This window comes from Dasypus novemcinctus, chromosome 15 (genome assembly GCF_030445035.2).
Source record: "Dasypus novemcinctus isolate mDasNov1 chromosome 15, mDasNov1.1.hap2, whole genome shotgun sequence".
In the NCBI taxonomy this organism is placed as follows: domain Eukaryota; kingdom Metazoa; phylum Chordata; class Mammalia; order Cingulata; family Dasypodidae; genus Dasypus; species Dasypus novemcinctus.
In genome coordinates, this window is record NC_080687.1 from 18,529,431 (window position 1) to 18,556,990 (window position 27,560).

At 36.7% G+C, this 27,560-nt stretch overlaps 1 protein-coding gene across 4 annotated transcripts in view; it reads right to left on the minus strand.

Moving 5' to 3' along the window:
* The window catches only part of MPHOSPH8 (M-phase phosphoprotein 8), a 69,274-nt gene that overhangs the window by 3,670 nt on the left and 38,044 nt on the right, over window positions 1–27,560 (minus strand). Inside the window, exons 3-11 of one of the 4 annotated variants that reach the window (XM_071208197.1) lie at window positions 23,400–24,227; window positions 21,994–22,093; window positions 20,169–20,378; window positions 13,769–13,894; window positions 13,598–13,686; window positions 12,614–12,709; window positions 8,358–8,498; window positions 7,832–7,918; window positions 326–480 (exon numbers count right to left, since the gene is read on the minus strand). In XM_071208197.1, coding sequence (XP_071064298.1) covers window positions 326–480; window positions 7,832–7,918; window positions 8,358–8,498; window positions 12,614–12,709; window positions 13,598–13,686; window positions 13,769–13,894; window positions 20,169–20,378; window positions 21,994–22,093; window positions 23,400–24,227 — 1,832 coding nt within the window. Of the gene's footprint in view, window positions 1–325; window positions 481–7,831; window positions 7,919–8,357; window positions 8,499–12,613; window positions 12,710–13,597; window positions 13,687–13,768; window positions 13,895–20,168; window positions 20,427–21,993; window positions 22,094–23,399; window positions 24,228–27,560 lie in introns of all 4 variants that reach the window. The other 3 variants (XM_071208198.1, XM_004446707.5, XM_058276353.2) reach the window with 3 other exon arrangements.

Consider the following 27,560-nt stretch of genomic DNA (forward strand, 5'->3'; position numbering starts at 1 on the left):
TATCCTAAGTACAGTGGATCAGGAAGAGAAAAAGAAAAGTGGCTACCCCTGCCCAAGCCTGCTTACACTGGATTTCCCATTATGTGGAAAAATAAACACCTTGCTTGTGGTAGCTACTGTTTATGGAGTTTGTTACAGGTAGCTAAAAGAATTCTTGAGTGGTAGAAATATACTAGATTACTTATGAAGTATGAACTTGCAATATAATGAGCTATAAACCCATGAGGACTTGTACGTAACAGTCTTTTTCTGAGCAGATAATGTGTCCAACAGGCCAATACATTACTTTGTGTTTTAACCGTGGCACAATCATGGTCATACTTACGTTTCTAAATGATTCTTAAGCAAGTCATACACTAACACATTGTTACACTGCTTAGCAAAATGCAGTGCACTATTCTGGTGCTTTGATAAAATATTACAGTCAGCTCCACATTCAATGACGAGTCGTACAATTTCCGAATTTCCTCTTTTACAGGCCTATGTTGAGAAGGAAATGAGTAACAATTACAAAATTATAAAATTTTATAGGCACCAATCCATGCTTGTCCCTTTCTCTACACAATAGCTCTTTGTTAAGAGGGAAAGGAGCCCGGTGGAGAAGAGGAGAGAACACCTGGGCCAGGCTTTAGCTTGAACAAGTTCACAGGTTAAATGTTTGCCCTTTATTACATTTCTTAGGATTGTTTTACTAACGATCCACTGAGATAATAAATGATGAAGTTTAAAACTGTGAAGCATTATATAAAGGTAGAGTGGTATGCTCTGTTTACTCAGCGTCCAGTCTAGGGACCATGTGCTCATTCAGTTTATTTCTGTACCCAGGGAGAAGCACACCCACGTGTGGTATCCACATAGGAAGGTAGTAGAGGTGAAACCCTCAGTATTAAAACAGTTTCTACTAGGAATCTCCAAAACTCCTCTTAGGGTTATAAAATAATTCAAAATTTTCCTAGCTACTCTTATGGGCACTACTTAAACGTAGATACAGATTTGCATTCATAATGCTAAGATGGTGCTGTAACACATCTATAGACCACTTCTGGAGTAAAATGATTTAGGTCCTTATGAACTATAACAAGTATACAAATACATAGTGTTAATATAGGGGATTCATGGAAAAAATAAACCAAGTGTATACCATGGACCATAGTTAGTGGTAATAGTTTGATCATGTTCTTTAACATTAATGTAACAAATGTTCCACAACAATTGTAAGGTGCTTGTGGAGGGATGACTTATGGGAATTATGCATATTATGCATGATTGTTTTGTAAGCTCACAACTTCTCTAATAAAAAATAAAAAGAATTTGAAAAAAAGACTTAGGTCCTAGGTTCTATTCCTGTCTCTGTCACTTAGCAGCCATGTGACTTTGGGTAAGCTTCTTAATTCTTTAGTTCCACTTTTTTCATTTGTGAAAAGGTGTAATTGCACTTAAGCCTCACAGCACCGTAAGGATGATATTCAATAATGTCCTGTGAAAGGCAGGGGATGGCAGGGACCTCTTCCACAAGCACATAATGGGCCCTTCAAACCAGGCAACCTTACCCAGTGCCACTCTTCGTGACAGCCCTCAGCAAAACAATGAGCTGCAGTTAATTGCTACAAAAAAAACCAGCCATCTATTTATCTTAAAAAAAAAAAAACACCACACACACAAAATACAGGAGATGACAAAGCCTGGTTTCAAGGTGTAAGAATTTGAATAAATTCATTCTACATTGGTCAAAACAACAACAAAGCCAGCTGAACTAGACTAAAGTAGTGGTGAGTTTAGTGATGTATCTGACTTACTTTTTGGTGCAAGCAACTCGCAGACAAGTGAGAGTCTGCAGACTGAAACTGGGCTGTGCCCCATCTCCTGAGCAGCACTAAATGCAGTCTCCAAAAAATTTAATATCTGAATAAAAGATTTGACACCTCAAACTTCTGTGTTCTGAGAGATTCCTTCCCATGACTTAGAACCTTCCCAGCTTAATAAAAAGTTTTAAAAAATTAAAAAAAACAACAACAAACAGATAAAGAGGTTACAGCACCATTGTTTCTAATTCCAGACCTAAAACTAGTTGTATGTCTCTGGCTTTGTCCATTAACATGTCTTGAGACTTTGCTTTCTTAACTGTTACTGAGTTCTTTTTTTTTTTTGAGCCTCAACTTTTTTCAGCAGAAGCTGGTCATTATATCTACAAACACATCTGCCAATATTTCTCGTAAATTAGATTTGAAGTGGTGCGACTGCTATGTCAAAGGGCATGCATATTTGTACTCCTGATACTTACTGAAGTGCTTCAAAAGGGTGCCACCCAGTGGCTCTCAACTGGGGCAATTTTGACAAACCCTCCACCCCCAAGGGACATCTGGCAATGACTAGAGACATTTTTGGATGTCAAAACTGGAAGTGGGGAAGCGGCTGTGGTTCAATCAGTTGGGTTCCCGTCTACCATAAGGGAGAGGCCCTGGGTTCACGTCCCAGGGCCTCCTTGTGAAAGCAAGCTGCCTGTGCACCCCGGAGAGCTGATGCAGCAAGATGACGCAACAAAGGGAGACAAGGAGACACAGAAAAGACAGACAGCAAATGGACACAGAGGACAGACAGAAAAGAAAAAAGTTGCAAGGGGGAAATAAATAAATCTTTTTAAAAAAATTGGGGAGTGGTATTTACTGGTATTTACTGGGTAGATGCCAAAGATGCTACTAAATATCCTGCAATGTACAGGATGGGACTCTATAATGAATGACCTAGACCCAAATGTCAGTAGTGGGAAGGCTGAGAACTGCTGTAATCGATCACCTTCCCAACATCAGTGTATGAGGGTGCCGTTTCCTCAGGCCCTCCCCAACAATGTAAATGACCAATTCATTTTTTCCTAAAAGATGAGACTTTTGTTTTTTGCTTTAATTTCTGAAAACCTTTCCTGTTTATTTCTTCTAATTATAAGTCAATAAAAGTGATTTAATATGCTTTAAATCCTTAAAGCAATTAAAATACTGCTTTTCAGAAATAAGTACCTAGACAAAATAAATTATTATAGATATAGGCAATTTATGTGATTTACATATAATTCAACATGTTCTACGTCTCATCTCGGAAGAAACTACACCCTCTTCCTCATTCTCAATTACCCCAAAGCCTGGCCTTTGTCAGTTATTCGTTGACATCTGCCCAATGGACCCATTTCTCCTTGAAACACCTTCGTCCCTTGGCTTTCACAGTAGCCCTCCCCTCAGACGTTCGTCCTGCTTCTCTGTCCTTTCCAACTAGCCTCCTACCATCTTAGGCCCTTTACTCTTTTCCCATTCCTCGTGGGTACCCCATTCTCACCCTATGTCCAACTATGTTGATAACTCCAGCACAAATCTCTCACTGGAGCTAAAAGTTCACCCTTTGAACACTCCTGGCTCAAAATCACTATGTACAAAGCCGAATGCCCCACGTTCCCTTCCCATTTGCACGACCTGTGCTCTTTAACTTAGAAAATAGGATCACTAAGCATCACCTTCAATCACTAAGTCCTGTGAATTATTCTTCCTTAAGATTCTGGTTAACTGATCTACTTCTCTATTCCCACTGTCACTACTTAGGTGTTGACTACTATTATTATTATTTTTTTGCTTAAACAATGGGAATTTATTGGCTCAGGGTTCTGAGGCTAGGAGGTGTCTAAAAGCAATGTGTTAGTAAGGCAACACTTTCTCCCCCAAAATGTGGAACATTCTGGTGCTGGCTGTCAGGCAACTCTGTGGTTCCTCATCTTATATTCCTTCCTTGTGTCACATGGCAGTGTCCTCTCCTTTTTCTTATGGGTTCTATTGATTTCCAGCTTTTGGTTCCTCCTGTGGCTTTCCACAACTATGGCTTCTGGTACCTATTTCTTTATAAGGCCTCTAGTAAATTAAGACCCAACCTCATTCACTTTAATATAGTGTTAATATAAAGTATTTTCTAAAGATCCTATTTATAAATGAGTTCTCACCCATAGGAATGTGTATTAGAATAAGAACATTTCTAAGTAGGAGTAAATAATTCAGCCTACCATATCCTTTAATGAGATATTATATATAAATTAATAATAATATGGAAACGGACTTTGGCCCAGTGGTTAGGGCATCCGTCTACCACATGGGAGGCCCGCGGTTCAAGCCCCGGGCCTCCTTGACCCGTGTGGAGCTGGCCCATGTGCAGTGCTGATGCGCACAAGGAGTGTCGTGCCACACAGGGGTGTCCCCCGCGTAGGGGAGCCCCACGCGCAAGGAGTGCACCCATAAGGAGAGCCGCCCAGCGCAAAAGGAGGGAGCAGCCTGCCGAGGAATGGCGCCGCCCACACTTCCCGTGCCGCTGACGACAACTGAAGCGGACAAAGAAACAAGACGCAGCAAAAAGACACAGAAAACAGACAACCGGGGGAGGGGAGGGGAATTAAATAAATAAATAAATAAATTAATTAATTAATTAATAATAATATCATGTCAAAAGTATTTGCTTCGTATAATGTGCTTCCTTTTGGCAGTTTAGTCATGTAACCAATATACACTGCACTTTGACCATGAGCCAGATACTCTTCTGGCACCAGTTACAGTGATAAAAAGAATGTTAAGACACCTGGCTTTATGGATCTTTCATGATGATGGAAACAGGTGAAAATAAACAGTTAAAAATTAAAAAATATAAATTCGAGATAACAATGTTAAATTTGGGCATTGCGATAACTTAGGAAGAAGAGCAGGGGTGTTTCCATTAGGGTTTTTAAGGACATATTCCTTGAAAAGATAGCTTTTGTATTAAAATTTAATGACTATGGGGAAGCAGATGTGGCTCAGATGATAGAGCCTCCGCCTACCATATGGGAGGACCTGGGTTAGATACTTGGGGCCTCCTGGTAAAAAAGAAGAGAAAGTGTGCCTGCGTGGCCAGCCAGTGCCCATGTGGTGAGCCGAGTGCCTGCGTGAGCGCCTGCATGGTGAGCCAGTGCTCACCTGGTGAGCCAAGTGCCCACGTGAGTGCCTGTGCGGTGAGCCAAGTGCCCACATGGTGAGCCAAGTGCCTGGGTGAGTGCCTGCATAGCGAGCCAGTGCCTGCATGGCGAGCCGAGTGCCTGCGCAAGGGAGTCACGCCTCAAGATGATGATGCAACAAAAGAGAGACTAAGGGGAGAGTCAAGGTGAAGTGCAGCAGAAACCAGGAACTGAGGTGGGACAGCTGAGGGAACCCCTCCACATCAGAGGTCCCAGGACTGAATCCCAGAGAATCCTGGAGAAGAAAATATAAGAAGAGAAGACAAAAAGAGAAACAGAAAACAAAAGATCATACATCAAATGGACATACAGTAAAAACAGCAGAGTGGGGAGAGGGGGAGGGAAAGGGGGGATGAAAATAAATCTTAAAAAAAAAAAACAAAAAACTGAATGACTAGCAGGAAAGCAGATGTGGCTCAGGCGACTGGGCTTCCGCCTAGCACATGGGAGGTCCCGGGTTCAGTTTTCGGTGCCTCCTGGAGAAAGCAGGCATGGTGAGCTGATGCAAGAAGATGATGCAACAAAGAGATACAAAGAAGAAAGACACAACAAAGCAGGGAGCTGAGGTGGCTCAAGTGACTGAGCGCCTCTCGCCAACATGGGAAGTCCCAGGGTCGGTTCCCAGTGCCTCCTTAAAGAAGATGAGCAGACACAGAGCACACAGCGAATGGACGTAGAGAGCAGACAGCGAATGCAAACAATGAAGGGGTGGGGGGAGAATAAATAAATGACATCTTTAAAAAAAACACAACTTAATGAATAGCAGGCAGTCAATAGGAGACCATCAAGAAAACAATTCCCAGCAGGGAGAACAGAGAGAATAAAGGCCCTGAGGTGGGAATGAGATGGTTTAATTCAGGAACAAAAATAAGGGCATTTCTGGAAAACAGCAATGAGAGTGAGGGTGACAGGGTTAAAGAGAAGACAAGGGTCCTGCCAAGAAGGACATATCAGCTGTGAGGTAGAATTTGTTTAGACTACATTCTTGTTTTTGTTTTTTATAACAATAAACTATTTTTAAGGAGGTTTTAGATTACAGAAAAGTTATGTTGAAAATATAAGGGATTCCCATATACCTCCTCTAGACCATACTCTAAGTGGAGTTACACCTTAAGTAACTAGGTCCAAATTATGAATGAAGTGATAAATAACATCAAACATCATTAACTAAAAAGGAATTCCTTATTTAGGCAAAATTATGGGATTGTATCCTGTTTCCTTCATTTTTTAACTCTGATCCTTCTATAAGGAAGCTGAAACAACAGCCTTTCCATAACACTGGGCTTGCCTGTGCTGAGGAAGCCTTGGGACCTATTCCCTGGCTGGACTTGGGAGCTCCATTTCTCAAAAAGGGGGAAGAGAGGCAGCTGGGCACTGACTTCAGCTACTGATTAGTAAGTCTGGCTGCCTAAGGTCCAATCCTAAGAACAGCTAAAGTTTGAACCAGTCCAAGTCAGAAAAAGGCTGGCAGCCGCCATTTTAACTCCACCCCTGGCATCTCTTTCACTTTATTTTAAGAACCCTGACAGGTCTGCAAACTACCTGTCTTCTCTAATCAATTCTCTAATCCATTCCCTCTACAGCAGGAAGCGCTACTGAAAACTAACAACTGTTACTCCAATTATGTTGTTCTCAGGCTCACCTTCAATAGCTCCTACTTAGCCTCTGGATAAAGTCCTACTCCTGAGCCGGACATATGAAGTTTTTGTGCTTCACCTCCCTGTGCACCCTTTATGCACCAGACTCATCTAATCTGCTGTTGTCAATAAAAATTTTAAATTCATGCTGTGAGGTACCACCTCTGCTTTAAACATATGGTAACAAGAGAAACATGTAAAGGAAAATTAAAAATTCAAAGCTAGACACATGAACAAAATAACTATCTCCATAAACAAAATGAAGCAGAAACACATAGTAGTAGCAAGGCTTCAACCCCACACGTGGAGACCGCAGAAAGGGATCAGGCAATCCAGTCCCTCAGAGTAAGAGATTAACAGCACCAGTCTCACCTCTTGAAACTGCATGCTTTTACTTATCTGTCAGTGAAAGCCGATAAAAGTACCTGCTCAGGTCAACAGATTAAGTAAGGCTGCTTGCCTAAGGAGGCACAAGAATACAGAGCTTCATTACCAGGAACTAAATCAAGCTCAGTGTCTGGATCTGCTATGTCTTAACAAAGTTTGGGCCAAGAACCTAGAAGCGCCTGCATATAATGGAGCTGGGACTGAGCTGGGGTCCAACTAGAGGCAAAGGCAAAACTGCAACCAGTGGGGAGGACAGTAATAATAGGCAAGTATGTTAGGGGGCAAGGGATAGAAGGAAGAAACCATACATCTCTCCCACCAATATAGCCGCAAACTATAATTCTAAAATACATGGGAAAAAAAAAAATATATATATATATATATGAAGAACTCTAAGAGGTTTAAGAAGATGAATGCAACAGTATAAAATAATAATGAAACTACAACACACTCCCTATCATCCCCACCTCTTACCCATGTGAGGACCTCAGTGCTTGCTACCCTAATCTGCTCTTACATAGTCAATCCCCATTGAGACACTGCTTTCACCACCTCCCACACCCACCGTGAAGCTTCCCTGAGCCCACGAGACCGAGCCTGGCATCACACTTCTGCACTCCGCAGCAATCTGGGCTTATTCCTATCATGTTATTGACCATGCCAAGCTTTCACTGCTTGTGTAAGTTCTCTTTCTCCCCCTTGTCTGTGACCTGCCTGAGTCCAGGGACTACTTTATTCCCTATCAGCATGTGCTGAGACTGAAGGAATGGACGACTCCATATAAAGTACTTACCTTCATTAAAGCAGTCTCACCATTGCTCTGCTGGACATTGACAAAAGCTCCTGCTTCCAAAAGAATAGCCACTGTAGTTAAAAAGTTCTAGTAAAAAATAAAAACAGGAAATTCAATTCCAAAAATTTTTTAAGTTACCAGGAAAAATATTCAGGAGATTCAATCCTAAATGGGTTGCAGAACATATTCCAATTTCATTATTGTATACCTCAGATGCTTCAATGTGAAACTGTCTGTGAGACCTGATGCTGCAGGGAACCCTGCCCCTCCCCTCTGCCCTCTTACGCACAGATGCAGTCAGACACTATTTTCCCTGCAGTTTCAAGCTCCAGTAGCACCACGCGCTTCAACACAACAGCCTCTGCATATGCAGTCTTCAACTATATAAATCATGTTTTGAATAGTAGCACACAGTACTACTACTGAAATATGAATTTATAAAGTCATGTGATTGTATGGCCTCCTTTTCTCCTTACATTTACTACAGTTTCACATGGTTATGGTGAAAATGCCTATTAAAAGTTACCTTTTCCGCGGCATGAATCAGGGCAGTGGTTCCATTCTTCTGTCTGCCATTAACCTTTGCTCCTTTTCTGATGAGAAGCCGAAGCAAGTCGTCTTGTCCCCCTGCCGCAGCGAGCATCACAAGGGTCATCCCACTTGAGTCCTTCATTTTTTGTTAAAAAACATGTCAACGTTCAATCAGAAGAATTTTAGAACAGTCTTTTCACCTAGGTTGCTTCAATGTGAAATTACCAAACACATTCACTTAAGCATCTTCTTTTTCACTAAAATCTAATAAAATTTCAGAAACTAGTAAATTTTACAATTTTTTCACATATGAAATTTCACAACCTTCACATATTAAGTTGTAAAGACATATTGATAGTTTGTGTAATGTAAAATGAATAGTGAATATTGATGTTATATAAATGGCAAAGACACTTATTTTCTTAATCACACATATTAGATCCAAAAGTCTCCTTTGTATTCTAGGTAAAACAGGTGAAACTCATACATTCATTATATTCACTCAAGTTGGTTCAAAGATATAAGGCTAGAAATGACCATTGGAATCAAACATATCCATTCTATTGCTACAAGTTAAAATAATTGCTATTTGGATTTGACAAATGATGGCCTGTAGAAATAAAATTATTGGGAAAAGGGACTGATTTCTCTAAGGATAAAGAAGAAATTCAGAAGGAGTAAAAAGATACTGATACGATTAGATTCTAAGAGGCCAGGATAAAATAGAGAACTGAAAGAAAAGTGCTTTGAATGGGGTAAAAACTACCTAGAATTGAAAAAAATTTAAAAAGGTAATTATTAGTTAATATATTTCCAATCACTAGCTGATGACACCATGTGATAAAAACCAAATCCCAATAGTATGAATTAATTTGGTTATAATTCGAAAGCTTAGCACAAGATTACTACTGTATTGAAAAATTACTTTTAGAAGTAGCACTTTAGATAAACTTGAGAGGATCCACTAAAATTGAAATAAGATTGGGAAGTGGACTTGGCCCAGTGGATAGGGCATCCGCCTACCACATGGGAGGTCCGCAGTTCAAACCCTGGGCTTCCTTGACCCATGTGGAGCTGGCCCACGTGCAGTGCTGATGTACACAAGGAGTTCCGTGCCATGCAGGGGTGCCCCCTGCGTAGGGGAGCCCCACGAGCAAGGAGTGCGCCCCGTAAGGAGAGCCGCCCAGCGCAAAAGAAAGTGCAGCCTGCCCGGGAATGGCACCACACACACGGAGAAATGACACACGATGGCACAATAAAAAGAAACACAGATTCCCGGTGCCACTGATAAGGATAGAAGCAGTCACAGAAGAATACACAGGGAATGGACACAGAGAGCAGACAACTGAGGGGGAGAGGGGAGAGAAATAAATAAAAAATAAATAAATCTTTTAAAAAAACAAACAAAAAAACCAGTATGGTAATGGCAGAAAGAGAGACACACTGATCAATGGAATAGAACTGAGAGTTCAGAAACCAACCCTTACCTCTACAGCCAACTGGTCTTTGAGAAACCTACCAGAACAAAACAGTCTCTTCACCAAATAGTGCTGGATATCCATAACCAAAGGAATGAAAGACGACTCTTTTCTTACTCACTATACAAGAATCAACTCAAAATGGATCAAAGACCTATATATAAAAGCCAGGACCATAAAAATACTAGAAGAAACCACAGGGAAACACCTTAAAGATCTTGTGGTAGGCGGTGATTTCCTGGATCTTACACAAAGCAAAGCAAAGGAAAAAATACATAAATGAGACCGCCACAAAATTAAACACTTTTGCATCTCAAAGGACTTTGTCAAAAGGGTAAAAAGGCAGCTGACACAATAGAAGAAAATATTTGGAAATAACATATCCAAAAAGGGTTTACTACCCATGATATATAAAGAGATGATACAAATCAACAAAAAGACAAATGACCTGATTCAGAACTGGACAAGTGCCTTGAAAAGACAATTGTTCAAGAATCACGGTGAAAAACACATGAAAAAAATAGTAACATTACTACTGAATAAGGAAATGCAAATCAAAGAAAGCTACAATAAGATATCATTTCACACCTATTAGAATGGCCACTATTAAAAAGTTGGAAACTACAAGTGTTAGGATGTGGAGAGACAGGAACACTTATTCACTGTTGGTGGGAATGTAGAACGGTACAGCCACTGTGGAGGACTGTTTGTCAGTTCCTAAAGGAGTTGAATATAGATTTGCCATGTGACCTGGCAATACCACCACTGGGTATATACCCAGAAGAACTGAGAGCAGTAACACAAACAGATATTGTGTTATAGCAGCATTATTCACAATTGTCAAAAGATAGAAACAATCCAGGTGTCCATTAACTGATGAATGGAGAAACAAACTCTCATATGTACACACAATGGAATGTTATGCAGCTGTAAGAAGAAATGAAGTTGTGAAGCATATGACAACATGGATGAACACGGAGGAATTATGTCCAGTGAAGCAAGTCAGACACAAAAGGAAAAAAAATGTATGATTGCACTATTATGAAATTAATACATTATGTAAACTCATGGAGTTAAAATTAGAATATAAGTCACCAAAAAATGGAATGATGTTAGAGAATGGAAAGTGGAGGGTTAATCTGTACAGAATTGGTAAGAAGGTTGTTTGTTACTCATTAGAAATGAATAAAAAAGGTGAAAGCAAATCATAGTATATAATATATGGATATGAAAGTGGTTGAAAGGGAAAGTCTAAGGTCATGTATATTATCAGAAAGGAAGATAAAAAATGTAACATGGGACTGTATAGCATAGTGAACTCATGTGAAATATGAATATAGGTAACAGTGCATATATAAGATTGTTTTACTTTGAAACTGAACAAATGTAGGTTAATGTTTCAAGATGTTACTATCAGGCAAAAATACAACCAAAGCAAACTATGGGCAGCAGTATATAGCAATATATTAATAATCTTCCAGTAAGGTAAAAAAAAAAAAAAAAAAGGAAATATACTAAGGGAAAGACACTAGACACAAGGGACTACATATTGCTTGACTCCATCGATACAAAATATAAATGCAGAGAAGCAGATGTGACACAAGCAACTGAGCTCCCGCCTACCACATGGGAGGTCCCTGGTTCGGCTCCCGGTGCCTCCTAAAGAAGACAGCAAGCTGGCGCGATGGGCAGGCGCGGCAAGCTGATGCAACAAGAGACACAAGAAGAAAAACACAATGAGAGCCAAAATAAAGCAGGGAACGGAGATGGCTCAAGTGATTAGGCACCTCCCTCCCATATCGGAGGTCCTGGGTTGGTTCCCAGTGCCTCCTAAAGAAACAAGGAACACGAACAGACATAGCAAGTGCAAATGAGAGGGTGGGGAGAAATAAATAAATCTTTTTAAAAAACGCAAATAGACGGAAACGAAATAGGAGCTATGTGCAATAAAAGAAGCACATGGAGATTGAGAAGTGATGAGTTTTTGTTTTTTATTATTATTGGAATAATGAAAATTCTCTAATAATGATTGAACTGATGAATGGACAACTATGGGATTATACTAAATACCATCAATTAACATGGAAAGATAGAGCAATTTGCAAGGACCTAACAGCATAACATAAATAACATAATTATCGCTAAATCTAAAGGGAAAATTTTCATCCAAGTCAGAATAGGATAGTATTACCTCTATCACCACTATTATCTCAAATGTCACCAATCTCACAAGACCAGAAAAAGAAATAATATTAAGGAAAAAATTAACTAAATAGCTATTTTTTGGCAGATTAATTACATTTCTCTAGGTAAAATCCAAGGCATGTAACTTAAAATTTTTCAGAGTAAGTGAATTTAGTAATGTGACCAGGAAGTATGACATACCTGTACAAACACTCAACAGAAACCCATAGCTTTATCATACACAAGTAATAACCAGTTAGGAGGCAAAATGTGGACGTAAAAAAGATCTTAACTGTCATAATAAGATGTGATAGTTAGGTTAATGTGTCAATTTAGCTAGGAAATGGTGCCCAGTTGTTTGGTCAACAAGCACTGGGCTAACTTAATAGAAGAACATTTCATGGACTTTAATAATCAGTGAGCTGACTGCAAAGATGGTTGATTATATCTACAATCAATGGAGGAGACTGTCGTCAGCAATGAGTGACATCTCATCCAATCAGTTGAAGGCCTTAAAAGGGGAAGTGATTTCCACATTCAAAGACAGAATTCACATCTCTACTTCAGTCAGCATCTCCTGGGAACTAACTTCATTGAGGACCTTCATTGGAGCCCATGGTTTGCAGTCTGCCCTGCGGTATTCAGACTTGTGAGTCCCCAAATTCAGACTTGTGCATTCACATGGCTGCGAGAGACAATTTTATAAAATCAAATACTATTTATAGATGTTTCCTGCTGGTTTTGTTTCCCTAGAGAACCCTAATACAGTAAGACAACACAAAATTATATATTTTATAGGAGTAAATCTAAAAGAAATATGCTAGACCTATGTAGAGAAATGAAATACATTAAGATTTGCTTAATGGCGTAAATGAAGAGCTGAGTGAATGTAGAGTGTTATTGCATTTCTAGATGGAAGGGATCAAAATGTAAAACTGTCAATTCTCAGCCTATTTGATCTATATATTTCACATAATTTTAATAAAAAACTCAGCAATATTTTTGGAACTCTAATTCCAAAGGATTAAACCTAAAAATAAAAACACACAACTACACCAGGAGTAATAGAAGAAAATATAAAAATACTCTTTAAACAAGATACCCAAAAGCCATAAGGAAAAATACCAATAGACATTGACTACCTAAAAGTAAAAACCCTTGATGTGATGACTCAAAAAACAAAAATTGAAAACTAGAAAGGGCTAATTAATATGCTTCCATATTTTAAAAAGTCCCTAAAACTCAATATGAAAACTCCCAGCAGCAACTGAAACTAGAGCAATTTCTGCAAAAAGGCAACACAAATGAAACACAAATGGTCAAACTAAAACCAAGGTATCCAACTGGCAGGGATGTAAACAACCGATAATATTGAAGATAATAAACTAACCAAATGGTCATTTTGGGGGTTGGAATTACAGAGACTATATTTTTCTAAATTCTGTATTTATAAAATATTTGAATTTTGTAAAGCGAATATGCATTTCTTTTGAAATTAAAATAAAAAAAGGAAAGAGAAATCAAATTCAACTCTTTTAACTTTTTGTCACAAGCCTTTTCTAACACACATTACCTCTTGGTCCAGGTTATAGTCTTCATTCGAATTTAGTGCAACCTTTACAGTAATGTAATCCCCATTTTTCACAGCATCCCTCAATAAATCTAAAATGAAAGAAGAAGATAATTGAAGTTTTATATTACCTTGATTGGTGAAAAGGAGTCCTAGAACTCGAGAACTACTCACTATTTGGAATTGCATCTGTTGTAACAAAACTCTCATCTTCCCCGTCAAGATGCTTTTGGAAATCTTCCAGTTTCATCCACTCCAATTGCAAGTCCATGCCTAAGCTCAAGATCTGTTGCTTGCCATCTGGAAGACAGAAGAGCTTCCTTAAGATATATTTTCCTGGACCTGCTGTTTTATTAAATTGGGTTGTCTAAACCAAAACTTTGTAAGACATTTAAACATGGGCCATTAAATAACAGTCTTTTCTTTAATTGATGAAATTCCTGATTATCTTTGGGAGATAACATGAACTATCCACATTTAAAAGTCACAGTGTTTCAAAGTCATATAGACAAAATGGTAACCTATAACTGTAATACAGTAAAAAAATAATTTTAAGTACTAGACCAAGTTGTTCAAAGGAAGAGAAAAATCACAGAGATTCAGCAAGAGGAACCTTAAGTAATTCTTACATGACTTAAATAGTCTGACATATCTTGCTGCCAACTATGTATGTAGGTGAAGTCACTCTAAATGCGTAAATCATCGGTATAAAAATAAAACTCACTGTTGAACCTTCTAGACTCAACTCAAGCTTCTTCTAGAATCCCTCCTGCTGAGCTCCTATTCCCTATGTTCCCTCAGCACCCTGGGCTCCAAACCACCCATCACACCATAAAACAAGTGCTACTCTCCTCCCTCATCTGTCAGAGCCACGGGCTCAGTTACTCTAGGGATGAAAAGTGCAATATACAAGATCGGAAGTATTCATTTGGGAGTATTTAAAAATGACTAAGTGCTGTTTTAAAAAATGGAAGCAGAAATATTTGATAGTAAGAATTAATGGAGTTTCACCTAAAATCAATTCCTCAAACTACATAGATATTGGCAGTTAATCTTGCTACAGTAATGAAGTTTATAAAAGATGCAAAGAGATGAAAGTACATTTCCCAGAGCCCTCAACTAAACTAACACTTCTCATTGCTAACTTGGAGAATATTACTTCATATATTTTTGTATGTGTGTATATATAGAGTACAGCCTTTGAAACTATACATCCTGGCTTCATATTAGCCTTGTGGCTTTGAGTAAGTGACATATAAACTTCCTATTCCTTGATTTCTGATTAACAATAATGGTTAACAGTAAAAGCAGTTTCAACATTCTTAAAGGAGTGCCACATTATTTATGAACTAATTCCTTTAGTCCACAAGCAATGGTCTGTAAGGGACACATATCACAGATAAGAAAAGAGAGGCCTAGCAAGTCGTATGATCTAGACACTATTTCAGAATAATCAAGAGATAGCTATACTGTCATTACTGATTTATGCCTAGAGATACCAAATTACTTTCTAGAAATGGGTACCAACCCAATTAATTTCACCTTCCTCCAAAAGTAGGTAAAGGCTATTTGACTAGTCTGGGTGTTTTTTTTTTTACTACCAGAGTAATTTTTGCTTGACCCAGAAATCTATTTTGTCTGTGTTCTCTCCTTACAGAATATCTTTAGGTCAACATTAGTTAAACAAAAGACCTTTAAACCATTTTGTTTTATTTATCTTTATCCCTGAGTTCACCATCACACTGATGCATAATGTATTGGAAATTCTGTTAAACTGAAGAGGTTCAAGAGTGACAAGGAAGTGGTTCAATGTGGTTTTAAAGCTAAATTTTGGTGAATTCATGTACTCCCACTGTTTTGACTGTATGTGCTAGCATAAAAAATCTAGAGGAAATTGAACAGAGAACAGAATACTTATCTATATACTTGAAGTCATATGGTTTACCTTGTAATAGAAAAAGGCTGCCTGTCTCAACTACTGAAACACTCATCCTATGTGGAATCAGGCATAGGGTATAATTTTGTCCTTAGTTTTTGTATTTGTTTAAATGTCAATAGTGCTAAAGAGTAAACCTTCCATCCTCAATAAATGTTGCATCATTTTAAATGATTCTTTAATACTAAAAAATATTGTCAGTCTATTTTCAGGGAGATTATAGTATTATGGAGATTTCCCATTTGTAATATTCTAGCCAATGATGACCCCCTTACCCCCTAGAAAATAATAAAGTATTCTGGCTGTAATCTGCAATGCCAGAATCCAAAATGATTCTTCAGGGCCTTGCAAATAAGAGTAAGCTGTGGAAGCCTTTATAAACAAACACAAAGATCTACAAGAACATCTTAGAATACAAGCTGCTGAATTTGCTTTTGAACTATCCAGGTCTAGTTTGATCTGGTATTGCAAGCAAAACTAAGGCAGGATTATCTTTTTGTGGAGGAATACACACACACACACACACACACACACACACACAGTTTTCTTATGAAGTACTTTTTATTGTGTGCTTTTATAAACAATTATTATGGAAAGAATATACATGAAAGTAGAATAGAATAATGGCTATCTCTATCATTTTCTCTAATATACATCTCTAACCATTTTTTTAAACATAACCACAACATGTGTGAAACCTATGAAAATTAACAATAAGTTCTTTTATTGAGGTACTGGGGCTGGGGATAGAACCTGGGACTTCCTATCTGAGAAGCCAGCACTCTACCACTGAGCCACATAGACATCCCTGAGTTGGTTTTTTCGTTTGTTTGCTTGTAGTTTGTTTTTGTTTGTAGGAGGCACCAAGCACCAAAGCTGGGACCTTCCATGTGAGAAGCAGGCACTCAACCACTTGAGCCACATCCGTTCCCCAACAGTAACTTCCCCAGTTGTCTCAAGAAATGTCTTTTACAGTATTACAGTTATGGGACAAGTACCATGTGCATCCTGATAAGACGCACTTAAGAGGATTGAGGATTAAAAAAAAATCACTTTTATGGATTCCTGCCAAAAACACATAACCTATGAATATAAGCATGAAGAAATACCAGTCAAACCAAAATTAAGGAATAGTCAACAAAATAGTTAGCCTTTACTCTTCAAAAACATCAAGGTAATGAAAAACAAAAGACTGAAAAAACTGTTCCAGATGCAAGAAGGCTAAAAATCTATAACAGCTAAATGCAACAAGGGAACCTGAGTTGAATCATGGATCAAGAAAAAATGTTTTCTTTTGCTGTGAAAGACAGTGGGACAATTGGCATAATTTGAGTAAAGTCTGTAGTAAATTTTACTGTTAGTAAAGTTAATGTCCTAAGTTTGGTTAATTGTTTTGTGGTTATGTAAGAGAATGTCCTTGTTTTTAGGAAATACACACTGAGGTATTGGGCATTAAAGGGAGGGGAGCAGGTATAGCTCAGTGGTTGAGCTCCTGCTTTGCATGTATGAGGTCCTGGATACAATCCCTGGTACTTCCTTAAAAAAAAAAAGAAGTAAAGGGCATTTTGTTTGCAACCTTCAATTTACAGTTCACATAAACATTATTATCGATATAGAGAAAGAGTGATATAGAATATGTGGTAAGATGTTAGCATTTGGGGAATTTAAGTGAAAGGTATATGGAATTCTTTGTACTACTACTGCAAATTTTCTCTAAGTTTTTGAAATAAGAAATTATTTCAAAAAAGCAAAAGCAAAAATAAAGAAAAAGAAAAAACCAAAAATATATGACAAGAAAAACAAAAAAGATTTTCAAAATAATTTTTTTTTAAATGTCAAAAAAAAACCTATGCTGGGATTTTGGTTAGCACTGCAGTGATTCTACAAACCAATGTGAAGAGAAATGACAGGGAAGCAGATGTGGCTCAAGTGGCTGAGCTCCCACCTACTACATAGGAGGTCCTGGGTTTAGTTCCCAGTACCGTCTAAAGATTAGCAAGACAGCAAGCTGACACAACAAAGAGAGACAAGGAGGAAAATACAAAGAGAGTCACAACAAAGCAGGGAGCAGAGGTGAATCAAGAAATTAGTTACCTCCCTCCCACATGGGAGGTCTCTGGTTTTGGTTCCAGTGCCTCCTAAAAAGAAGGCACACAATGAAGAGACACAACAAGTGCAAACAATAAGGAAGGGGAGGAGAAATAAATCTTTTGTTTTTTAAAAAAAGAAATGACAAATTTATAATGTTTCTATTAATAAAAATAGTATGATATATGAACATAAACATATACATTTAAGAAATTTTTATAATTTTATCCATGAAGGCCTTGTGCAGCAATATCCCTTGCAATTTTTTCAAGTTTTTACTAATATAAATTATCTCTTAAACATTACATTTACTGATTATTTATTGCTGGTATATAGAAATATAACTGATTTCTATACACTGATCTTATAGCCAGTCACCTTGCTAAATTATTTCTAATAATTTATTTGTTAGATTCCTTTGGGTTTTCTACATTTATCATACCATCTGACAATGACTACCCTTTTTGCTTCTTTTCCAATGCTTTTATGCCTTTAATTTTTCTTTGTCTCACTTTGCTGGCTAGACCTCAGTAAAAATGTAGAAGAAATCTGATGATCACAACAGGCATTCTTGACTGTTCCTGATTTAAAAGAATACTTAAAAGAAGTATTTTTAATGTTTCACCACCATAAAAGATATGTGCTGAGGTTTTTAGTAAATTTTTTTTTAACAGGTTGAGGAAGTTTCCTTCCATTCAGTTTGCTGGGATTTTTTTTTTTAATCAAGAATGGTTTTTCTACATCTATGAAATTAATTTCTTCTTCACTTACCGAATTTCTAAGGAAAACCCAAACTGACTATTAGAGCATCTTTTTTTAATAAACATGGCTAGATTCAATTTGCTAAGTTTTGCTTGGGATTTCTGCATCTGAGTTCACAAGTGGGCGTGGCCTGTCATTTTCCTTCTTGTACAGTTTTTGTCTGATTTTGGTATTGAAATTATAATGATCTCACAGAATGAGTTAATAGGCTTACTTTGTCTATTTTTTGGGATAGTTTTATAAGTTTGGCAGCCTTGTATAAAAAAACTCTCTGAGCCCAGTGTTAACTTGGTGAGGCTATTTAATGTTACTAATTCACATTCTTTAAAAAGAATATTCAGTTTTCTATTGCTTCTTGGGTCACTTTTGCTAAATTAAATTATTGCAGGAATTTGTCCATTTCATTAAGTTTTCAAATCTATTGGTAAGAAATTGCTCAGAGAATTCTTTTATCCTTTTAATCTGTACACAGTTTGTAGATATATCTCTTTTTCATGTGAAATATTAGGTCTTCCTTCTTTTATTTTTTTTCTTCCCAGGCAACTTTGCTGGAAGTTCCCCATCACATCTATTCCTTCCTTATTGCTTGGCATCCCAGGAGTAGTACTGCTATGTGGCATTTGCCCTTTGGGCAACCCACTTCCTTCCCCTTGCCCAGGAGTCCTACAAATTGCCCCAATTTCCTGCCAGGTCAGCAATGCATCAAAATCATTTTATCCAGTCTGTTTTTGCAGTAAGAGGATATTCTCAAGATTATTTACTCTCACATATGTCCTGAAATATATTAAAAATTCTCTTCATTTCTCAAGATTAGCAAATTACACTAAGTATTATCATATTAACCTCATTTATTTTATCATAGTTATAAGTACATATACAGACACTTTTGAAATTACTCCTCCCCAAAGCTGTGATACACTGTATTCTATACAAGAGCTTCCTCTCCTCAGCTAATTTCAATGTCCTCAGGACAGCATTTACAGCATAACTGTATTTAGTAAGTACCACTTATTGCAATGTTAAAAGGGAGCAAAATACAGTGAGTCTGTATTTCATAATTATCTGAAAGAAACCTAGTAAGATCATAGTATTTGGAAAGAGTAGGTAAGGCTTAAATTGGACATCTTTATAACTTTTAGAGGTGCTGAGTACATTTTAAGGAAAAGAAAATATTTGTTTATTCAATTTAGAAATCACAGAATGACCTAAGGTTTCAATATAGAGTTATTTCTTCAGGAGATACAAATAAAATCTATTATTTTAAGATCTTGATATCAGAATTACAATGGGAGAAAAGAGTAAAGGGAATAAATAAATAAAAATGGGGAAGCGGATGTGGCCCAATGGATAGGGTGTCCACCTACCTACATGGGAGGTCCGCGGTTCAAACCCCATGTGGAGCTGGGCCCATGCACAGTGCTGATACGCGCAGAGTACCGTGCCACGCAGGGCTGTCCCTGCATATGGGAGCCCCACACACAAGGAGTGTGCCCCGTAAGGAGAGCCACCCATTGCGAAAGAAAGTGCAGCCTGCCCAGGAATGGTGCCACAAGCACGGAGAGATGACACAACAAAAAGAAACACAGATTCTGGTGCTGCTGATAAGGACAGAAGTGGTCACAGAAGAACACACAGCGAATGGACACAGAGAGCAGACAAGTCGGGGGCAGGGGGGCGGAAGGGGAGAGAAATAAAAAATTTAAAAAATAAAATAATAAAAAAATTAAAAAATAAATATGATGCACCACCCTGAAAAAGTTTTGCACCAACGATGACAAACATACTTACCAGAATTCTCATCTATTTGACACACATTGTCTAGAACTTCCGGATCCCCTTCTGCAGCTATATATGCCCAGGTATCAGTTTCATCTCTTGTATTTCTCCTTTCTTTAAGTAATTGCTTGTTTTCCTTGGTTTTGTGATCTTCTGTGATTTTATAATCCAGTGGTATTTCTTCCCTTTTCCGATTATTCTCAGGAAAATCATTTTTTTCTCCTGGAGTTAATTTAAATAAATCAAATGCATTTCTGGTGTCCTTAAAGGCTAATGCAAAAATAAAATTGATGGCAAATATGAGTCACAAATTTCTACTGTAATCAAAAGCAAATCAGGGTTAGTGTTAAAGAAATAAATATTTTCTTGCTAATTTTTACTAAAATCTGCCTTAGTTATAAAGCATGAGCAGATTTATTATTGAAGCCACAAAGCAGTCTCATTTAGCTTTTCTACTGGCTGCTCAATATTTAGAAAGGCTGTCAAAAGTGAATGGCTGCTAACCAGGTGTCTTGAACTACTTCCAGTTTGACAAAGGCATATTTAAAGGCAGTGACCCTCAGAATGATCATAGGTCTACCAACAACCAACAACTTTCCTACCACTAAAGATATCAAACTGTTCTACAAGTGTATCCTGAAGATAGCCTGTATAAAAATGGTTTCTGTTGGTGAGTGGGCAGAAACAGAAAGATGCCAGAACACTGACCACTGGTAAAACTGTATCTGATGTCTGTGAAAATCCATCCAGCATTTAACTAAAGCCAAAAGCAAAAAGCACTAGATCTGACATAAGAAATAACAAGAGTAGAACAGAACAAAACTGGGAATAACTTATAAATGTTGGGCAAATAGCAGACAGGATTTATTAGCAGAAGGTACTGAAAACAGGACTCCCAGTAAATTCCATTACAAACGATATTAATAATTGAGTTTCATTTAAGATTATATTATACAGTAAAAATGTACCTGAAATTGACATACAAGATATTTGTAAGAAAAAAAAAATTTAACCATTTCCAATTATACAAGTTTTTTTGAGTCTGTATCACTCTCTGAAGAACAGTAAGTGCTTAAAATTTTTCTATTACTTTGAACAGACAGTCTTTAAATTACAGTCAATTTACTAAAGCATGATCCACTGAAACAATTCTTCTTAGCTTCAATGACCAGAACCTTCCCATATTACTTCAGTTATATACAGTTTTTGGGAGAAAACCTGGGGAAAAGTATCCATTTCTTAGACTCACTGCTTCCATGAGAACAAGTGTTTCAAACACTTTCTATATAATTACTAAAATATTTATCAGCTAGGGATTCTTCAAACACTTTTAAAGAAGGTATTTGTTTCTAGTATTGACATGTGTTAGAGATTCTCAATTACAGTATACCTTGTTAAAGTGATCCGAAATACTCATTCAATATCATATTTACACAAATCACATAGAGCTAAATGAAACAATTACAGTATACCTTGAAGTGATCCGAGATACTCATTCAATATCATATTTACACAAATCACATAGAGCTAAATGAAACAAATGCATTAAACAGAAGTTTGTCTTGTCATCCACTATGAAAAAGACACCACTTTTCTGCCATAACTAATTTCCTCTCTCTGCAATTCTAACCATCATCATCATAATACACAATAGGAGAAAGAACAAGGTGAAGAGAAGGGAAAATATGAATTATAGAGCCTTAGCAAAAATTGTATAATAAACTTAGGTACTAGTTACACAAAAATAGCTTAAGGTTCAAAATTCCCCAGTCAATGAAAGTTTTCAGTTCCATGACACTACAGGCTAATAAATCAATTCTTTTAAATTAACACTTACTCTTTAATCCTTTTGTCTCTTTTTTGCCTTTTTCTTCCTTGTCAGAATCATGCTTTTTCTGGTACTTATCTTTGGGTTCACTCTTTTTGGTCTCTTTCTCCTGAAAGAAACACAAGTAAGACCCCCAAACAGAAATGGATAAAGAGCTGATATTACCCATTTCAAAGCTGGAAAGTACAGGTTCATAGCATTAATGATTGACTTTATATACTATGGTACATGACACCTGATTATTAAATTTCTTTTTCCCACACAAACTGCTTCTTCAGTCAAAATTATCCTTCAACCATATAATTCACAAAATGTCAAATTCAAAACGCAACATCAGTTTTCTCTATTTTTTAAAAAAATCACCTAGTCTTACTAATTATGACTATTTTTATTTCTCCACATTCCTACTTCTGATTCTTGTTTTACATAAATAATTTTTTAAAAATTCTTTTTCCTTAATAATTTGCATAGACATTTTACATGGTTGTGTTCACAGTGTGTAAGTGTAGTTTTTATAAACTTTCCCATTTCTGCTACTCTGGTCTCATAATTAAAATTTTAATGGCTAGGTAACATCCCCAAGTTGATAAACTAACATTTTCTTAAACATTTCCCTCATGGTTAGACAGACCATAACCACTTTTTCACTACTGAAAAATAACAACTACCATTAAAGTATCTATGTAGACATGGGCTTTCCCCCACTTTTAAATGATTTTCCTAAGATAAACTCCCAAGACTGGATCTACTGGATGAAAAGAAAATGATCTTTGTTATAACCCTTGATGAATACTGCATATATAAATACTTTTCATATTTGGAAAATATTTCATTTTGAAAAATCAGTAAGAATAATTTTTATAATAAAGGGACAAACTTATTTTTATAAGAAAAATTATTTTTCTTGTAAAATAATTTTTATAAATTTTGTGTTCACATATTACTGTATGTAATAATACACTCTGCATATTATTTAAGTAAAATTTGGCACATTCTTAAGACAAGAGAGGGATAATACAAAGTAGGATGTAAAAAGCTAATAAAGCTGTAAGCCTTACTATACAATACTACATACCACCTAAGCACCTCTAAAAATTAAATCTTGACTTTTGTTCACAAAATAGCTCTCAATCTTCTAGTCATCTTTCGTGTAAAAGAAAAAAAGTCAAAGACTAAGAGATAAGCTGGATAATTTTCAGCATTCATAACTGCTTAGATCTAGTCACACTATGAAATAACTGCCTGGTGATAAAGTATTCTTATAGATTGTTTTGCTATTTCCTCTTCGTTATGTACTTGTGAAACTTCTTAAACACTCAAAACAGCACTGGTGTGATTTAAACATTTCTACATTGTGTAAGATTTGCATTGTCTTTAATCCCACTTCCCCCACCTCCTCTGCCTCAGTGGCTTACCTCCCCAGGTAAATCAGTGGACCTTAGGCTTCTCTCTTCACCACTCAATTTCAAACTCTTTTGTGTTTGTGTTGATGCAGGTGTCAGCTTATCTAACTCTGTGTTACTTTTGCCTTTGTCTTGATTCCTTTGTTTTTTATATATGTTTCTCTTCTCCAAGAAAATGTTCTTGTTTTCTAGCTTTTTGCTCTCTTTGTGTTCCTCTGTCTTCTGTAGTTTCTTCTTTTTCCTCTTTGCTTTGCCATCGGCATCCTCATCAGCACTTACAGTGCCATCTAGCTGTTTATCAAAAGTAGTATCTTGTAGTGCATCTTGCCCTGATTTATCTTTTGCATTTTTAATCTTCTGTTTCTCTTCTTTGTCAGTATGTAAATCTTCATTGTCATCATCTTGAGAAAGAGAATCATTAAGTACACTTAATTCAGATTCCAACCGAGATTCAATACATTTCTCTTTTTTTGTTTTTCGATTTTCTTTGGAATCTTCTCTTATTTTAGTCTTTAAATCTTTTATTTCACCCTTTTTAACTTTTTTTAACTCTTTACATTCTTTTATATCATCCTTTTTGGGCTTTTTTAATTCCTTTAATTCTTCTTTGGATTCCAAAATTCTTTTCTTTGTCCTTAAGTCAAAAACTAAGCTTTCAGAGTTCTCGAGGTCTTTTAGTTTCCCAGTCTTTGTTTTTTTCTTTTTCAGATCATCTGGACTTTTCTCTTCTCTGTGCCTTAATTTTTTCTTTTTCTTCTTTGGGGAAGAATCTTCTTTTGTCTCACTTTGCTGGTCACTATCAGAGTTTGCCTCAAATATGTCATTATTTAAGGATAGTCTCTATAAAATAAAATAAAAAAAGGTTAAAATGTTCATATTAACACAGTGATTTGAAAGGTTTTAAAAGTAGTACTAATAATATTTGGTAGAAATGTTTTCTACCAGAAATTAACATATCTAATATGAAGTTGTATAATGTTATTCGTTATAAATCTCTGATTTAACAAATTGGTCTTGGTAGTTGGTGATGGGTGTCAATTTTAAAAAACAAACACAGACAGAAAATGTCTAAGTTGTTGGGGGTCCCAAACTAAAGCAAACGTAAAAGCAAACGTAAATAAGAACAGTTTACGGTGGAGTGTAGATAATTTGAACTTCAAATTTTTCAAAAACACAGTAAGAAAGTATATTTTTAAAATTACAAAAATATAACAGGGGAGTGGATGTAACTCAAGTGTTTGAGTGCCTACTTCTCATGTACAAGGTCCTGGGTTCAATCCCTTGTACCTCCTAAAAAACAACAACAACAACAACCCAAAAGTAAGTTCACGGAAAACTAAGTAGCGGAAAATCATAGAATCCTTTGCTAAACTAATAAGAAAAATGAGACTAAGGAGCAGAACCAGTACCCTAAAGCAGGCCAGGAAGACATGACTACAACAGAGGAGGGGGGAAACTAAGCTAAAAAACAGTGAGGTCAACGCGAGCCCAATCAAAATTACAACAGCCTACTTTGCAGAAATGGAAATCAACAATTTTATTTTGAAGGGTCAGGGGCCCTAAAGAGCCAAAAACATCTTGAAAAAAAAGAATGAAGTTGGGAGACTTGCACTTCCTGACTTTAAAGCTACAGTAGTCAAAACAGCATAGTACTGGCATAGAGATAGCTATATTGATCAGTGGAACTGAAGTAAGAGTTCAGAAATAGATCCCACATCTATGACCAACTGATTTTTGACAAGGATTCCAAAATCCACTCAAATGTGACAGAACAGTCTCGTCAACAAATGGGGCTGGAAAAACTGGATATCCATATCTAAAAGAATGAAGGAAGACCCCCGTGTCATACTATATCCAAAAATTAACTCAAAATGAGGAAATACAAATTAAATGTTCATAAAAAGATGCTCAATATCACTCAATATTAGGCAAATGCAAATCAAAGCTACCATGAGATAGCATTTCATGCCTACTAGAATGGCACGATCAAATAACCCAGAAACCTCAAGTGTTGGAGAGGCTATGGAGAAATATGAACACTCATTCATTGCTGATGGGAATGTAAAATAGTGCAACCACTGTGGAAGACAGTTTGGCAGTTCTTCAGGAAGCTAAGTTACAGAACTGCTATATGATCTGGCAATCCCACTACCAGGTATATACCCAGAAGAACTGAGAGCAGGTACATGAACAGACATTTGCATATTGATGTTCATAGTAGCATTATTCACAATTGCCAAAAGATGGAAACAACCCAAGTGTCCATCTACCAATGAATGGATAAACAAAATGTGGTATATGCATATGATAGACTATTCTGCAGCTGTTAAGAAGGAATGAAGTCCTGATGTAAGGACAACATGGATGAACCTTAAGGACATTATGGTGCATGAAATAAACCAGACACAAAAGGACAAATATTTTATGGTCTCACTAATATGAAGTAATTATAATGAGCAAACTCTTTGGGTTCAAATCTAGAGTATGGGTTACCAGGAGATAGAATGAGGATAAAGAATGGGGAAGCTTGTGCTTAATTTGTGCACAACTTTTAATAAGGTTGATTGTAATGCTTGGAAATGGATGGGAGTGATGGTAGTACATTACAGTTAGTGTAATTAACAGTACTGATATGTGGGTGTGGTTGTAGTTCAAAGGGGAAGTTTAGGATCATGTATGTCAGTAGATGGAAAGCTAGAGGATAAAACATGAGAATGTATAACATAGTGAACCCTGGTGTGGATGATGACTGTGATTAATGGTACAGATATGAGAAGGTTCTTCCATGAATTGGAACAAATGTACTTCACTGCTAGAAGGTGTTAATAGGGTGGTATCTGGGAAAAAATACAACTAATGCAAATCATGGACTATCCTTAACAGTAATACTGTATTGTTCTTTCTTCAATTGTAACAAAGGTATCATATCAATGCTAAGTGTCAATAATAGGAAATATAAGGAGTATAGAATTTTTCTTTTTGGAGCAATGAGAATGTTCTCAAATTGATTGTGGAGTTGAACGCACAACTCTGTGATTATACTGAGAGCCACTGATTGTATATTTTGAATGGAGTGTACAGTGTGTGAATAAAGCTGTTAAAAAAAAAAAAAAAAAAAAAACAAACCAAACACTGAAACGTTGTGGAAAAAGCCAAGTCTGAGAAATTCAAGATTGTTCACAGACAGCAATGTTTTATGACAAATGTCAATGGAATAACATGTCAAAATACTCAAGAAATCTGAGTCAAGGAATTTATATGCAGTCAAACTGGCTTTCAAATATAAAGGCTGCCAACAAACTGTTATGACATATAAGAACTCAGGGAATATTGTTCTCTTGAGCCCTTCTACTAAAGAAGTGGTTCTCAAACTTTAGTGCGCACCAAAATGCTGGATGACACTTTACACTACAAATTTCTAAGCCATACAATGGTAATTTCTACTTTGGTAGGTCTATGGTGGGGACCAAGACTACATTTCTAACAATTTCCGCGATATTAACGCTCCTGTTCTGGAGTCCACACTTTGAGAACCAGTCTATTAAACAATGAGCTTCAGTACATTCTTTCACTACACAAAAAAATACATTCACTGTACTAAAGATAACCAAAAATGACTACAGAAGCATCAACATAAGGACTGGTGGAAAGCATTACATATGTATTTTTTCTAGAACTAAGACTAAACGATGGTTGTAAAAGAAAGAGCTAAATATGCAATGACTGAATGTTCTGACAATTATACTGTAAACCTATCAAAATAATGAGAAAGAAATGGTGAGAAAATATTAAAAGCATAAGCTTGCTGAATGCCTTATAGTTAACTAACTCAGAGTAAAAGGGTAATACTTCAAATTAGATGTGAAGGGAGAGGGAAGATAGAGAGAATATATAGGTCTTACTTAATTTCAGTTTAAGCTGTTAATATTTCATGTATTCAAAAAATAAAATTTTGGGAAGCACTGTGGCTCAAACAATTGAGCTCTTGTTTACCATATGGAGGATTGGATTCAATCCCCAGGACTTCCTGGAAAAAAAAGAAAAAAGGCATCCCAGATGGGCGCAGAGAGGTGTACCCTGCGTGGCAAAGCAACACACCAAAAAGATGAAGCAATTTCAGATAGGAAAAAAATACAATATAGTAAAATAAAATTTTACCAATGCAGATGAGAG